Source organism: Stegostoma tigrinum, chromosome 1 (genome assembly GCF_030684315.1).
Source record: "Stegostoma tigrinum isolate sSteTig4 chromosome 1, sSteTig4.hap1, whole genome shotgun sequence".
Taxonomy (NCBI): Eukaryota; Metazoa; Chordata; class Chondrichthyes; order Orectolobiformes; family Stegostomatidae; genus Stegostoma; species Stegostoma tigrinum.
In genome coordinates this window covers 76,429,665-76,445,761 of record NC_081354.1, presented here as the reverse complement: position 1 = coordinate 76,445,761, position 16,097 = coordinate 76,429,665, and the positions used below count along the sequence as shown (strand labels likewise).

Sequence of the window (16,097 nt, the reverse complement as noted above, 5' to 3'; positions counted from 1 at the left end):
AAATAGGGAGAGAGGGGGAGGTGGACCAAAGATGGAGAGAAGATAGGTAGGGAGGAGATAGGACCTATCCCCTCCCTACGTATACTCTCCTCTCCACCTCTGGTCCGCCTCCCCCTCTCTCCCTATTTATTCCAGAACCCTCACCCCATCCCCCTCTCTGATGAAGGGTCCAGGCCTGAAACGTCAGCTTTTGTGCTCCTGAGATGCTGCAGGGCCTGCTGTGTTCATCCAGCCTCTCATTTTATTATCTTGGATTCTCCAGCATCTGCAGTTCCCATTATCACATGTTTAATTTAACCTAGTTTGACAATTTTGTTCATTAATACTTCAGAACTTTTACTAAATCCAAAATATTTGATTTACAGAAATGTCCTCCATGATCAGAAACCAAGAGAAGAGGATAAAAAGAGTAAAAGACAGAGAGAAAATGCTCAAAAAGTGAAGTCCACGTTTCTGCATTTTATTCTTTTGACTTGCTGCAGTACACAAAATAAAAATCTGCTGCTATTTAATACCTTGTGAAACCCATTCTGTTCAATCTATCCGTATGTAATTAAAGATAATTGAAATATATACTGGCGATTACTCACTCTTGAATCTGTTGTAGCCAAAATACTCGTGTTACTTCATGCTCATTTGTACAATGAAATAAGGGAGAGCGTGCATTTGTGTAAGCTTACTGGTATTGATCCTCTCTCCACACTGCAGTTAAAGTGTTGTTACACAGAAGTATTAATTGCAGAAAGCAATTTGTCTACCATGATTAAAAAAACCAAGACTGTTGACCTATGAACAGATTCATTATTTCCAAGATGCAAAACAATTGTGTTGTAGTCTTTACATTACTACTGTCCAATTGTGTATTTAGTCTCCCAACCACCCCCATTTAAGGAGCATGATTATGATTTCATCTTGCATGAAAGGCAGATTTTTTTTAAAAATCTTCAGATTGTTTTAAAATACAAGTCAGTTTTTCTTCGGTTGAAAGTATATTACAAATTCAATTCTTGGCCAGATGGTACTACACAAAAAAAGTGTCTTAAAACCTATGGCAAAATTGAATATGTTTCTCTAGCCCACTCTGACTTGTACTTTCCAAATAAAAATAGAGAATGATATATAAACAGGAGTATCAGTAATAAGCAACATCCGAGAAGATTAGAATGGCTTCCCAAAGTATTTAAAAAAGGAATGAGGAAAAAAAAAATTGTGCAACTTCTAGTTTATGTTTCATAAGTCACTTTGATAGGTGGAAATTGAATTGAGGGTTTCAGCATCAATAGAGTAAGGCAAGGATTCCCAAAAGTTGCCTTAGAAACAGCACCTCCTAGAAATTTAAAACTGCACGCAGAGACTCAGTATCATAATATTCAGGGCCTACTGTTTGTAGACATGTGCTTAAGTCAAGTTTGAAATGATCTAAACTAACTTCAGTGTGGCAGAATGGTGTTGCTTACTGTCTAAAAATATTAGCAATCTATAATCAAGATCTTTAAAAAAAAATTAAGGCATTATGAACTTGAAAACCAGAGAACTTGCCTTAAGATTCAGGATGGAAGGGACAATTCTTAAAAGGTTTAGTAAAGGAAATCTTTCAGCCTTGTAATGTTTACAAAAATTACGGTAAACACAGGTTTTTCTCCCCCGCCACCCCCCAAACTTCAGTCCTCTTGACAGATTAAAAAAAGTAGCAATCACAATTTAAATGCCTGATTTATGAAGGCAAGTTCAAATTAAACAATAAATTAAATTGGTTTGTTCAATCACAGCAAGTTTATTAGCATGCTGAGTGTTTAAGTTAAAAATCAAACATTTAACATGTGCTAAATAGGGAATCATTTCTGTGTTTCCAGGATCCGAGACTGTAAATAACTTTTAGGTTTAAAGTAAATCTACTCCCATTTCAAACAAACTTAGTGTTTGGATGAAATCCAATCTCTTATAGGTCAGACTTAGGCACTAGCATCAGAAGAGGCTGTTCAACATTATTTCCATGCAAGACCTAAAGACAAAAATTAATTTCAAAACAATTTTAGTGTAGACTATTGGTTTTATAATCAGCAGCACATTTTGTCCTTTTCAGGATTTAAATTCAGCAAGCAGATTACCAAAGTACATGAATACCATTTTTATTACCCTACCAAAAAAGGTAGCATTCACATGCCACAAATTTAAAAATTTAGTAGTTAAGGCTAAACAAACAAACAGATTCACAACATGTAAAAGCAAAACAAAAAAAGAGTCTTAAGCCAAAAAGTTTCAGTATCTTTAAACCCATCTGTCCCCAAACAATTACCTGTTAGAAAAAAGGCAAAACATCTGAACAGTAATTTGAATAGTTTATAATGTAATGGCAAGAATTTCAATACTACTGATTTTAATTCTTGTGAAATGCAACATTAGATTTTAAAATATACTTAAATAGTGATGCTCTCATACAAGTTGTTTGGGGATGGAGGGGCATTGCTACACTTCAATATCTTCATGCAAAAAAATTTAGTATTCTTGTTTGAAAATATTAGATATTGATATTAAGCATTTTTCCACAGGTGCCACATGACAGCAAGTCTGATTATATGCATGCAGTAATTCTTGAATAATTACATTTACAGTAAGTGCTGGAATTTTTAGCCTTGTGTCACTGATTTACTGTCCTCTGGAAGAGGAGATGATATTTAAGGTTATTGTGTAAAGCACATTTTAGCAGCAAATGAATTATTATGCACAGACAAACCAGCACAGCAAAAAAAATTCAGGCAGCTGAAGTCAAAGCACAAAAATAGGGAGACGAAGAAAGAGCATTTGTTAAAAAAAATGCAAAAAAGTCATTAACATCCAGTGAAAACAAAAGTTACATAAATCACTGACATTCAATTCCCTTTTTGGAAGCAGTTAAATGTACTCAAAATCTGGAACTCCATCATTCCACATTACTAAATAGCGCACTCACACAAATATTACATTACTCCAACATCTGCATAATTAATGGTAACCCCAGCACTGATATACTTCAAAGTCTTCATGACCAGTCTCAAGCATCCTATTGAAACACTCCTCCCACCTGCAGATCTTTCCATCTTCCACTACCACAAATTTCCATTCAATCTTGGAATTCACTGGGAGCAAAATGGAACTGGACCAGAATCCATCCTTGTTTGGTTTTAACGGTACATACCTTTCCCATTGCCCCAGACACTCATGGTTTCCTGTCACTGCAAGGATCTGAGAATCTAAATAAGTAATATAGTGAACATTAAAGTTTACAGAGACATTGTTGAGAGGCAAAGGAGATACTGCAGCAACTTTCCTAGCAATGTTTTCAGGCTCCGAACTTGCATTCATTCTTTCTGACTCAGCATTAACATGCTCTTGGAAGAATTTTTTCTTATCTTTTTCTTCTTCAGTTTTAAGACATTCCAACTCAATGTCATCTTCACAGATATTAGTATCAGGTGCTTCTTTTAGATAGCCTGTTCCATTGATTTTATCTGGTTTCAACAATTGATCAGAAGCTTCATCTTTATGGTCAAATTCTTCATACATGTTTCCAATTTTGTCTGTGCACTTAGATTCACAAACATATATCTCTTCTTTGCTGAAATTACAGTCTTCAGCCGTGCTTGCATTATGAACAATAACTTGCCCAACCACTGAGTTATTTTTTGCCTGGTTATTTGAGAAATTTTGGTCCTGAATCTTGACCACTGCATCAGGAATATCTTGAGCCACAGTTTTTTGTTCAACTGGAGACTGCTGAATACTAACTTTCAATTCTGTTGTTGTCTTTATCTCTGGCATATTGTCACTTTCAGAAACTGTAATTTTATCTGTTAAAACAAAAAAAAGGTGACAAATAGATGTGTTAGGGAAGCCTTTTGCCCAAACAGTAACAACGTTAAAAATTTTGTTGACTGGTGTATGTTTGCCAAACTCCATTTAAAACTAAAGGGATTAGGTTATGTTCAAGTATACAATCAACTAATCTTAAAATAGAACAGTACAGTCACAAGGTTTTATGAGAGTGATATTGTCTATAGCTTTGAACCCAGATGTTACATGCTCTGGAAGTGGGTCATAGCAGGTGTGAACATGCTGATGATACAACCACAGGTAAAATTCTCAATTTGTCAAGAAGTGAATGTGAAAATACAATGACGTCACTTTCCAGGCAAACCCCTGCATGACTCAAGTATCAATTAAGAAGCTCTTTCTAAATAGATAAAAAGAAATCATGCCCAACATTTGTATGAGAATGCAATGATATGAGAAATATATTCTGCCCCCCAACAAGCAAGTTTAAGTTTTCTAGCATGATAAATCAACTGGAACAGGGATAGAAATGCTATGCTAATTTTTTTTTAAGCTTGGCCTCCTCCATTCATGGAGTTCTCAGATGGTACCACTAAAAGTTGTCAAATAATTTCAGTTGGAAGCTTTAGAAGTACAGCACAAGTTACTAAGTTTCTAACCGTGTACATGGAGTGACCTGTAACAATTTCTGGTAAACAAGAAAAGTCATCCTGACCTGAACTGTGATATGTTGGCCCAAACTTTTTACATTAGTAGTTTGAATATGACAGGTGCCCAAAGTAGTTTCTGCAGTACACTTCAAGGGCAGATCACACTGGATGTTACATGGAGGGTATTGATGAACACAAACTGATGCTGAAAGCATGCAAGTCATGACATCAAATCAGTATAATCTGAAGCCTGTGGCACCATTTCAAGAGCTCAGTACTCCAGTCTTCACCTCAAGTCAAGGAGGACTTTCAGCAGTGGGAATCCAGCAGATTTTAAGAGAATTACTTGCAGGCTTGTTGCTAGGTATTTCTACTGACTGTTACTTTTTTTTTTAAAAAAAAGGCTGCTAAATTCAACAAAAATTGGTGTGATAGATGCTCAAGGAAACTAGATGCACGAGATAGGATGGACCTGGAGAATGAAAGAAAGAGGCCACAGAGTAGGACAAGCTGCTTAATGTATGAGAGAAGCAATTCTCCAAACTGAACTTCAAGAGGAACAGAGATCCTTACCTTAAGAAGTAAAAATGCCTTTGAAATTTAGCAAATGATGTGCTATAACTGCAATTTGAATAGCTGGACCATAAAAATCAGTGACAAAAGTGATCATAGCCATGATTTTTCCTCATATCTGGTTGCTTGCAGAATAAAGCTGGAGATTATGGCAACATTTCTCAGTTTGCAATCTATGGTTGTGGTAAGTCATTGACACTATTCAGTGAGAGCCGAGTAGATTGCTTCTGTGACTAGAATGCAAGCATGGTTATGTGTTCACACTTCCTTGTAGGCATGATGCCACTGCTTGAAGCCAGTGTCAAATCCTACATTCTGCATACAGAATGTCACTCCCTCATTGTCAGTGTATTACATCATAGAAGGTGATCCTCTGCCCCAGAGTACATGCTAATCAAAGATCCATTACATGCTCGGCTATTACGGTCAGTGCCTACTTTTTGATCAAAACTCCAAGAAGTCCTCTCTACGTTTGATAAAATTACAATAAACCTAGTGGGTGATTGCTATAAAATAGAAGGACTAACCTGCTGCTCAGGAGCCTCAAAAAACCTGTGCATATATACATAGGAACGAAGGCAAATCTGCCACGTGAATTGCAAGCTTCAAGCCATTGGTACGTTGAAACAATGCGTCTACTGCCTGGACTCGTCTGGCAGTCATGAAGCACGTGGCACTATGATGGAGAGCCTGAAGCTCGCCACACCCCTCTCACAGAAGCAGCGCAGGGAAAAAAGGCAGCAATCTACACAATTCTGTCCAGATTGTTCAAGATCTGAATTAAGATAAATACATCCTAACCTTCCAGCTCGGCGAGCAAACTCACATCCAGAACCTCAACCTGAGCTACAAATCTTCTCAAAACTCGTTAATACATCCCCAATTACAGTCTCACTTCCAACATTCCCTGTTACATGATCATACTATCCATTTACTCTAAATTTAAAGTGACCCCAACGCATGTTTGGAGCTGGAAATTTATAAACCAAATGATTTTCCTAGGCAAAAATTGAACAATCCATCATTTTTGTGTCGGCCGATGTGCGGATGCAGCGCACTTTGGCAGGTAGAAGACCACAGACTTTCAGAGTGATGCAGGGAAGAGTTGCACATGACGATTAATCATTTCTGATCGCAGAAGTACATCAGGATGCAGTCACGTATATTAACATCAGGCACAAGTACTGACTGGTGCAAATTCTTGGAGGACGGCGGGGTTTAAGTGATTTAAACAGCAGGGATGGTAGGACATTTGCAGGGGCCTACACTGACCTTGAAAAGGGCGCAGGGTAACAGCCTCCCCTGTTTCACACATCCAAGTCCTCGGGGCCTGACTCCTGGAACTGGGGTCAGTATCCCAGTCTGAAGATGGTCTGGAGGAGGAACTGCAGCTACAAAGCATCCCTCCAACTTTCCACTTCTTCCACCAGGAGTTGCAGCACAGCCATGAATCTATGAACCCACCATCTCGTCTATGCTGTGCCATTACTGGGGTTTCACAAGTCGGAATCGTTCACTGCAAAACTGCTAATGTCTGCTCCAACCTCGGTATGCTTCTTCCAAAAAAATGTTACAAGAAAAAGAGGTGGTTGGGGGTTCGGTTTAAACCGTCATTAACTACTGTATTCACAGCCCAACACAGCAGTTAGCACCAGCTGGACAGTTTTAAAAAGACAAGTCACCACAAAAATCCGTTTCAGACCGAACAGTGCGTGCTGCAGACAACAGGTTAGTGTACTGTCAGAGTTTGGGGTCTGGCGGTTAATGCAAGGACACTCACTGGTCCAAAAAGGTGCAGTGTTCATTTGGTGCAATGCGGGCCGGGGAAAGGTGGGGGGTGGGCAGAGAGTGTGTGTGTGTGTGGGGAGAGAGAGAACGCGCGTCTCTCGTCAGTGCAAGCGCGAAGCAACACAGACCCCCCGGCCTGCTCAGGAGGACAGCCCTCCCTCCCGCCAAACTCCAGCGCAGCCCACACCTCCCTCAAACCACGAACCTAACCCCACCCCCGGACTGTCCGGCCACTTCACCGACTGGCTCAGAGTTCAGTTCAGTCTTTCCAGCGGATTCCCGATATCAGAACCAGGTTTAATCCTCACTTCACATTACCAGCAAAATAAAGTTACCGTCCCGTCAGGTTCAGTTTTTTTTTGGGGGGGGGGGAGAAGGGGGAAGAGAACTTCTTACGATAATAATCAGGATGAAGTACTTGCAAACAAACACAGAATGCTGGTTTTTGAGGAGTTTCTCCGCCCCCCCGTCTGTTTCAGATATCCCATATTCGCGGTGTTTGGCTTTTATTTGATGTGACTAGAAAATACGCAGTTATGGATTTGTACGCCTGATCATCTCTCTCACACCCCCAACGCCACCCGGATCCCTGATAAAAGGAACGGTGCTCAGAACGCTGGCTATTTGATATAAGCCGGTTGGACGAAAACCTGGGTATCGTGTCACTCATGACTTTGTCCACCTCAGTCCAACATTGGCACTTCCACAGCATGATCCCCGCCCCCCCAACATTCCCCCAGAGTGGCTGTCATCTGCTAGTTGGATATATTCAACTGCATACACACCATGTGTAGCTAAGGAGCATCAGCATGAACCTGCACTGACAGAACTACAGAAGAAAACGCAGCAATAAACACGCCGCTCCCACCCACACACAGTCTATAGAGAAGGGGGTGTGGCAATTCTCCAGGTACGAGTCTCCGGAAAGGCCGCCCGTACTGAACCCAGGTTGGTCTGCGTGTAGCGACCTCCAAGAGAGGAACCACACACACGCGCGCGCGCACACCCCAACCCACAGCTCCAAATGCAAACAGCTAGTTAATCTTTACCAGCAGCGTCCTGCTGACAGCCCTCTCTCTCTCCGTTCTCAGAGCTGCTCTCCCCCAGGCTGCGGTCACTGCCCTCCGGGGAAGTGCTCTTTGGCCCAACTCCCTCCGGGCTCTCCAATGGCTTCTGGTTCTTGCCTCTCTGAAACCACAGCCAGGTGCTGAAGGCGACTGCCAACGCCAACGGCAACACTGTCCACACGCTGCTCAACATCGCTACTATCCCCTGCAACAAACTCGCCAGCCCCACGGCCATTGCCGGACACTCGGACAGCCCCCCAACTCTACTCCAGGAGACCACTTCACTCTGAGCCTTTTCAGCTGACGGTCTGGACTCATCCCAGCTGCCGGCTCCTCCTCCCAGTTCCGGCCCCGCCTCCCGGACCAACCTGCAAGTGTGCACCAGTTATTGCACACTGCCTAAAACTGCGCTGTTCCTCCTGCGGTATCCATCCGTTTGAACCTCATCGATCCAAAAGATTACGAATTAACCTAAGTTATTTTGCCCCCCCCCCCCCAGAGTATTTCTAGTGCTGGTTCTTTATCGCATTTATTTTAAATGATACTTTCATCTATTCAAAACTAATCTGCCTGTTTTAACACTCTACATACTACAGGGTTACGGATTTTTGTAATCCCGCTGTTTAACACCTTGAAACTTTGAATAGATGTAGCAGCTTGTCGAGGACCACCATGAGGTTATCACGGGACACTTTTCAATTGTTTCAGAGATAGTAGGAACTGCAGATGCTGGAGAATCTGAGATAACAAGCTTGCCTGCTGTGTTCATCCAGCTCCACACCTTGTTGTCACACGTTTCAATTGGTTCTGTTATATTTGAAAGAAACTTTCCCACTAAGTTTTCTATTAACAAAATTCTGGTCCACCCTAAAAGATTGAGACCCCACAATCCCCCCTGAAGTAGCTGAATGAACCATTCACATCTAAATGCTCAGTCTAAGGCACTATAATTAAAAAACATAATGGATAGACCACTCAGATACGTTGTACATTGTGATAGAACAAGAGACAGGCAATTTTAGTCTGGATGATCTTGCTGTAGGTACATGCCCAAGTTGGGCAAGACACCCATATAAAAAACTACGAATCCATGTGTCCGAGTTGTATCTGTAACCCAAGCATCTTGATCATTTCCATTAACAGCCTGGATTAAGGTAAATGCCCTTCTATCTTTACCCTCAGTCAAAGTGAATTGACCTAGTTGAACTTGGGAAAGTGCTTTCATACATTCAAAATGAAGAAAGCACTACTTAAGGTGTCTAATGATTTAAATGTTAGAGTCACTTTATACAATGATAAAAAGGACCTTGAGAAGTCTTCACAAAATAAACCCACTCCTGGGTTGCTTTGCTCAACTGAAAACCTGGTATAGCTTAGAAAAGGAAATTTTTTTTTCTCTCAGCTTCAGTAGAATCCATTGATTACATTTCTCCCCCGCCCCACCAGGGTTTGTTATTATATCTGGCATCAATATGAATTCTTGACAGGGGTTTAAAAGATTCAAAGCCATTTAGTGCAACAGCAGATGTGTTCACATTTTGACTAACAACTTCAAGAGGCTATTTAAAGCCCTTTGCTGTGGCTAATAAACAAAACCTACTTGGTTTTACAATAAATTAACCACTTGAAGGGTTTACATCTTTTGGGTTTTATGCATGAAATTTCATGCATTTTGTTTAGTGAGAAGAATGTTTGATCTCCATGAGAGTTTTATCATCTTCATTTCAAAAATGTAGAGAAAAATTTTACATGCCCCCCACTGACAGAATTGGAAGTGGGTGAGCCCATAAAATCTGACAGTTGCACAACCTACTGAGTCCTGCTCACAAAAACCTAACCACTATTTATGGTAGAAAGGATGAGAACTTCGCCAACCTAATCCTAACCCCATCCTCTTCACCAACAGCCCACCGCTCCACTTCCACTTACTGTTTCATCTTGGGTCATTCCTCCCTGGGCTACCATGAGATCGCTAGATTTTAATGGTTCTTGTCTCTGGGACTTAGGCTCTGGGGTCTGCACCCCAGCTCTGTTCACTGTATCTCTGGTACTTTGGGTCTACAGAGCTGTCAACCAATCAAAGTGGCCAGCTGCTGTCTGCAATGGGACTTCCTGGTGAGTGAGGGTCACTAACCCCATTTCCAGGCAATTGGCAGCCAGGTTGTGTTCCTTGCTGACTCTTTGAGTAGCAAGAAAGCAAACCCCAGTGTACTAAAAATCCTGGTCATGGATCCAGTCTAATTGTAGGTACTTGGTGAATGGCTACATGAGGCAAGAGGGAACATGAGTATGTGAGGCAATATGGAGAGGGCATGGAGAATGTGACGCTTGGAGAAGGGCATGTTGAGCGCTTGGGGAATGTGAGTGGACATAAGATGAGAGGGCATATCTGCCTTTTTGTCTTGCTGCTTTAGGCCTGCCTCTGAAGGCAGTGGACTTGATGCTTTCCTATTCCCCTTCAGTCCTGACACAGAAGTATAGTGGGCGGAACTTTTTGATGGAGACAGACAGGAAGTTTACCAACTCAAGTTTCCTAACCCCTCCATGAAAATCTGGCACACAGTATATATGCTAGGCAGGAAATATCATACTTTCTAAGCATTTGCTTTGCCTCCTCACTCTAGTGCAGCAGTGACACTGGTATTTACTTGACTGTAGAAATTTTTTGCTCTCCAAAAAAGAGGATAAATCCAAAATGATCATTTTTCTCCTATTGGCCTTGATCAGCAGCCAGGATCACCATTAAGTCACATCTACTCATATACGAGACACAGAAGGCAAGGTAAAGAAGGCATGAGACCACAGAACGGCAAGGTGCTGCCAATTTCATCAGAGTGAGGCAATGACAGCGACGCTAATGAAGATTTAACCTCAGTGTACACAGAGGAAGCAGAACTTTATAGCAACCGATGAGAATGTATAAAGGCTAATCCTGAAGCTAAATATATAAACGGGAACTATATTTAAAAATCAGACCAGAAGTAGAAAAACCAACAGACAGGCTTCAATTTCAACCCAGAATACTGACTAAGTTGCAGGAAGAGGTAACAAATTTATAATCCCCAGGAAACCTTTGGAAATGGAAATTGTGCTCAAGTATTGGAGGATGGCGATCTTACAGCCTTGTTCGGGATAAAGGTCAAGCCAGCTAGGATATCATAGGTCAGTTACTTCTACTGTGTGTATTAATATTCAAGCACGGAGCATCTGAAACTTTGGATCATGACTCCAGGTGAGACTTTGGGCTTGTGAATTACATAATAATGGCTGCCACGGAGCTTGGACAAGTGTTAACCTTGAGTTCTTTGTTTTTTTCCAATGGTGGGTGTGACCTAACTGACTGATCTTTCAGAGCTATTGAAAAATTAAGTAATTTTTACTTAAAAACCCTGCAGTTTAAATAGCAATCCACTGTTACGGCTCTAACCTCCTAACTGACTCACATTCTGACACGATGACAATTTTTTAGCCTCAAAATGGGAAGCTTTGTTCTTGCATGTGCAAGATGTGATGAAATTATTGCTCAAAATGTGGAGCTAATTTGCGTGGATTTATAAAAGATTGTATGTTGATTAAATTATTGCGATTTTTACGGAAATATGCATTATTAAAGGGATGCATTTAACATTGTACAATTAATATTGTACAGTAATATTGTGAAGTGCTAAATAAGAACACAAGGCGGTAAAATGTGTCTGTAAGATGTTGTTTTGAATAGAGAACAAATTGATAACCTTGCAGTGACATGATCAATACTGTGCACCAGGAAGTTGTTGGGATCATTTGTTTCCATTTCTATAAATGATGTGGATATTGACAGAGGAGAACTGATAGTTATGTTTATGACTGGACATGGTGGATTGTGAAGGGGAGTGCAGGAGGACAGGGAAAGGAAAACCATGTGGACAAATAGGTGACAGATGCAGATCAAAGCTGGAAATGTTGAATTATGATATTACATAAGGACTGAGGACAAGCAGTAGGCCATTCAGCCCCTTGAACCTGTTCCTCCATTCAATGAGATCATGGCTGAAATGTGGACTAACTCCATATATCTGCCTTTGGCCAGTATTCCTTAACAACTTTGCTGAACAAAAATTTATCTATCTCGGAGTTAAAATTAACAACTTGATCCAGCATCCACTGCCATTAGTGGAAGACAATTCCAAACATCTCCCACCATTTGTGTAAACACATTCTGTTAGTAGAAGGAAGTTTTTTTTTTAGAAAGTCCTAATTAATAAGATTCTCAAAAGTATCCAAATGCACTATGAGACTGCAGACCACCTCAGTTTTCTCTCCACGTCCCCAGCATCACACATGTCAGTCTACATTGAATTTGGGTTCACTCCAGCTGCCACTGGATACTGAAAAGGCTACACGGCCTTACAACACTCTGACAAAAATACTGAAGATAGGTGCTGCAGAACTAGCCATAACTTCCTGAATCATCTGATTGACTCTGGAGCTGCAAAGGTTGAAAATTACCTTTCCACACAGTGGACAATTTAGGCCCTTTAGTAACTAATTAGGGACCATCTAATGGACTGTTCTGGTGGCTATGTGGCAAAAAAGCACAATAAAAGGTGATGGCCAACCTGTAGGCCTGGCTGATGGAGACCCCTTTCAGGTATCCTGGGGCTAATGGAGAGAACCCCATGGCAGCAAGAGGGCTCCTTGGAAAAGCTTCTTCACCAACAAAATTTTGCCCTCACTGGAGTTGCCCAATAGGTCCCTGAGAGCTTGATAAACCTTGTCTGATCCTCAGGGCCTGTTCTATCTCATTGGCCTCGGTTGGTTGCAATCCCAGCAACAGCCACTGCTCTCATAGGTCCTGCTGGGACTGAAGAGCTGCTAGCCCTGTGATTGACTGGCAAGTTTTTAGGGCCTTAAATGGACTGGAGCCCCAATGCCTAGCAATAAATTGCCTGATGGGTTTAAAACCATGTGGGCTGGGGTGGGGTGGTTACGAGGGTGGGTGGGAGGTGTGTCATCCTGGAAACAGACAATAGGCAATAGACAATAGGTGCGGGAGTAGGCCATTCAGCCCTTCAAGCCAGCACCACCATTCATTATGATCATGGCTGATCATCCACAATCAGTATCCTGTTCCTGCCTTGGCAGGAGCCATCGCCACCAGCATTAAATTTAGCACAAAGGTGCAAACCTCTCTGGAAATTTCTAATCCCATTCTTCAGTCATTGTCTCGGATTGATAAAGTACTATGAATTTGCATGTTTAATCTGGAGGTTTGTTTTGTTTCAATGTTGAATTTCAATGTATTTTAGTTGTCTTCACATTTCATGATATTAACCAAACCCAAAATTCCTTCTAGTGCAGACAGCCTAAATCTAGAAATATAATGGGGCAATATAATGGTTGAGAAAGGTCATTGTGAAATAAAGTTTTTGCTGGTTACGGAGTTGATGAGAAAGAGACATTCCCCCAGATGCTCCCCAGCAGAAACCCAATTTATGCTAAGGCTTTGGAGACAGTTCAATAAATGCCTAGATAAAGCTCAAAGAACTTAATATTTTAATGGAAGACATAAATGGACTAACCAATATGATCTGGGGAAGGGTCACCGGACCCAAAACGTTAATTCTGTTTTGTTCCTGCCAGACCTGCTGAGCTTTTCCAGCAACTTGTGTTTTGTTTCCTGATTTACAACATCTGCAGTTCTGTTGGTTTTTTTTAAAAAATGAACGTAGGATTGGTTGTGTTCTTATTGGCTAGCACACAGGTGTTTCAAAAAAATCTTTGTCTCATAACGTTTGGTAAATGTCAATGTGATCAAATGAAAGTGGTATTTTTTTCGCTATTCATGCCACAATCCTGCAAAACACTTTTTGCCTGTAATTGAGAAGTAGTGTAATGTGCTGCCTGCAGTGTTCCTCGTGCCTGCAGTGTACCTGTTGTGGTTATGCAGCAATGCACACTGACATTATTTGTTATATTTTACTGTAAGCCAAGACTGGAGTGGATCTACATTCAATTTTAACAGGAATAATCCAAGAAAATATTTATGTCCGTTGATGAATTTTATAAATATACTAGACACAGCAAGGACACATGGGATTAGAAGCATTATTGATGTAAGATTCTTCCTGACAGATGCAAATAAATATAGCAATGACAATATGTAAGTACATCCAAGTCAGTGTTAATATATATCAGCACAGAGAACTGGCAGCTCATACATCTATGGCATGCTTCCAATCAAAGTGCAGACTTTAAGCTGCAACATGCTAGTTGTTATACTAAAAACATTGTAACAATTGGCTTTACGATTCTTACATGTCTTCAGTTATTACTACAAAATAATAATAATTTATTTATGTTAAGGTTCAAAAGTTCCAGCTTTGGTCATCTGAATTTCACATAAATTTTCCAGCCCCAGAACAAAATGTCTGTCTGCTGAAATATTTTAAAATTCAAAAATGATTTATGCAAGATACTTTTTGTTGTGGAATGTTTGCATGTTAAAAAAAATTTCCAAGGTATTTGTAGAGTATGAAGATTATAAGATATTTGTGCTTTAAGTGGTGTCACAGCATTAGTCTCTAACAAAGTTCATGTTTCATTGTGACATGGTACGTGTATTTATATAGGCAGACATTGCGGCATTTGTAACTATTTCCAAAGATTTGATGAGAAATACTTGTTCTTTCATTCAATTACATGTTCACTTCTGAAATCCTAACCTTGAAACACTTAACTTTCTGTTGACACAAATCTGTAACCTGTCAAGGCGAGGACATGACCACTTACACCCGAGTAGTTGTATTGCTTTACAATTTGGCACACTGCAGCAATATGCCATAAGGTACGAGAATAGTATACAGTAAAAAGGTCACCATAATTGAAGATCACTCATGTTTTAAGATGTAAATACCCTTAGCTAACAGTCAGCTTAATTTATCAACAGTTTGTCAGACTATGAATTTACCATAGAAACTATCTTATTACCAGGTTTCTCTGAGACTTGTCTTTGTTGATCCCATGTGTTCATTTCCTGAGAATCTGTCTGCACAGACAATTTGACTTCTCCTGAAATATTAATCAAAGCTGCACACTTGAAGGTCTCTTAAAAAAAAAAGAGCGTTTGGATTACACTGAAATAATCATTGTATTTGATTTGTAATTCATTTTGTGAATTACTATGAGATGCATTAGTTCAGTATGGAGTAATATAAGTTTACATTTGTGTCAAAGATAAAATATGACCTAAAATGAAAAATAAAGCGTATGGATATACTGTTCAAAAAGTTTACTGACGTTAGGAATTTTTAAAAAAACCATTGTTCTTAAAGAAGGCTAAACATAAACTATTATCAATTTAACCGGAACAAATTATAAATTTCCAGACATAAAGACAATAAAAGCCAGAAGCATTAAAACTAATATACAGAGATAGTGGGAACTGCAGATGCTGGAGAATCTGAGATAACAAGGTGTAAAGCTGGATGAACACAGCGGGCCAAGCAGCATCAGAGAAGCAGGAAAAAAGAGTCTAGGCCCAAAACGTCAGCTTTCCTGCTCCTATGATGCTGCTTGGCCTGTCGTGTTCATCCAGCTCTACACCTTATTATCTTAAAACTAATATACATGTGTGTCATGTGGAGAAAGGGAATAGTGGGGTTGAGGGCAGACCTACCTGTGTTTCTTTTGGCTCACAGATTGGGGCAATTGCAGGCCATTCATCAACTTGGCAGGTAGTTTGCCTGGCCCAAGTTGAGAAACTATCTATATCTCTTGCCCAGTACAGAGGCGGCGGGTGAAAAGGTGGTGAGTTAAGGCCCATATTGAGCCATTAATTGAGCGCTGAAGGGCTTTAATTGCTGGCGAATTGGAAACAACACCCCTGAACCTTTTTGGCACTTAGCTGCAGAGATGTTGAAAAGGGAGTGAATTTTTCTCCTGGTAAAACTTACCCAAATATTTTCCTTTCTTCCCATTTCTCTCACAAGTTCCAGGGAGTGGAGAATCATGACCCACAGGTACATTTGACTTACTTCAGTGTTGGGGAAACAAATTAAGTCAATTCTAAGGAGTAAAGTTAAGGAATATCTCTATAATAGTAACTTATTCACCAGAAACCAACGTGGATTTAAATAGGGAAGATCAGGCCTGACTTATCTTTAATGTTACTTCCCATGATGAAAGGGTAGAAAGAAATGAAAGAAGTTATGTTGGTATGGATCAAGAG

The 16,097-nt window shown here is 40.4% G+C and overlaps 2 protein-coding genes across 4 annotated transcripts in view; one reads left to right on the top strand and one right to left on the bottom strand.

Moving 5' to 3' along the window:
• The window catches only part of LOC125454639 (coiled-coil domain-containing protein 158-like), a 188,475-nt gene extending 187,700 nt beyond the window's left edge, over positions 1–775 (top strand). For both annotated transcript variants that reach the window (XM_048535619.2, XM_059646391.1), the window contains one exon: positions 366–775. In XM_048535619.2, the coding sequence (XP_048391576.2) occupies positions 366–442 (77 nt within the window). In that variant the 3' untranslated portion in view covers positions 443–775. The remainder of the gene's footprint in view (positions 1–365) is intronic.
• On the bottom strand, positions 435–8,228 carry stbd1 (starch binding domain 1). Of its 2 annotated transcripts, none has more exons than XM_048535704.2 (2): positions 6,306–6,840; positions 435–3,827 (listed from the first exon to the last, which is right to left on the bottom strand). In XM_048535704.2, the coding sequence occupies exons 1-2, from the start codon at positions 6,517–6,519 to the stop codon at positions 2,983–2,985; spliced, it is 1,059 nt and encodes a 352-aa protein (XP_048391661.1). In that variant the 5' UTR covers positions 6,520–6,840; the 3' UTR covers positions 435–2,982. The 2 variants fall into 2 exon arrangements, with proteins under 2 accessions (XP_048391661.1, XP_048391651.1); XM_048535694.2 differs by lacking the exon at positions 6,306–6,840 and adding an exon at positions 7,871–8,228 and having other exon boundaries at positions 437–3,827.
• Positions 8,229–16,097: the final 7,869 nt, after the last annotated feature.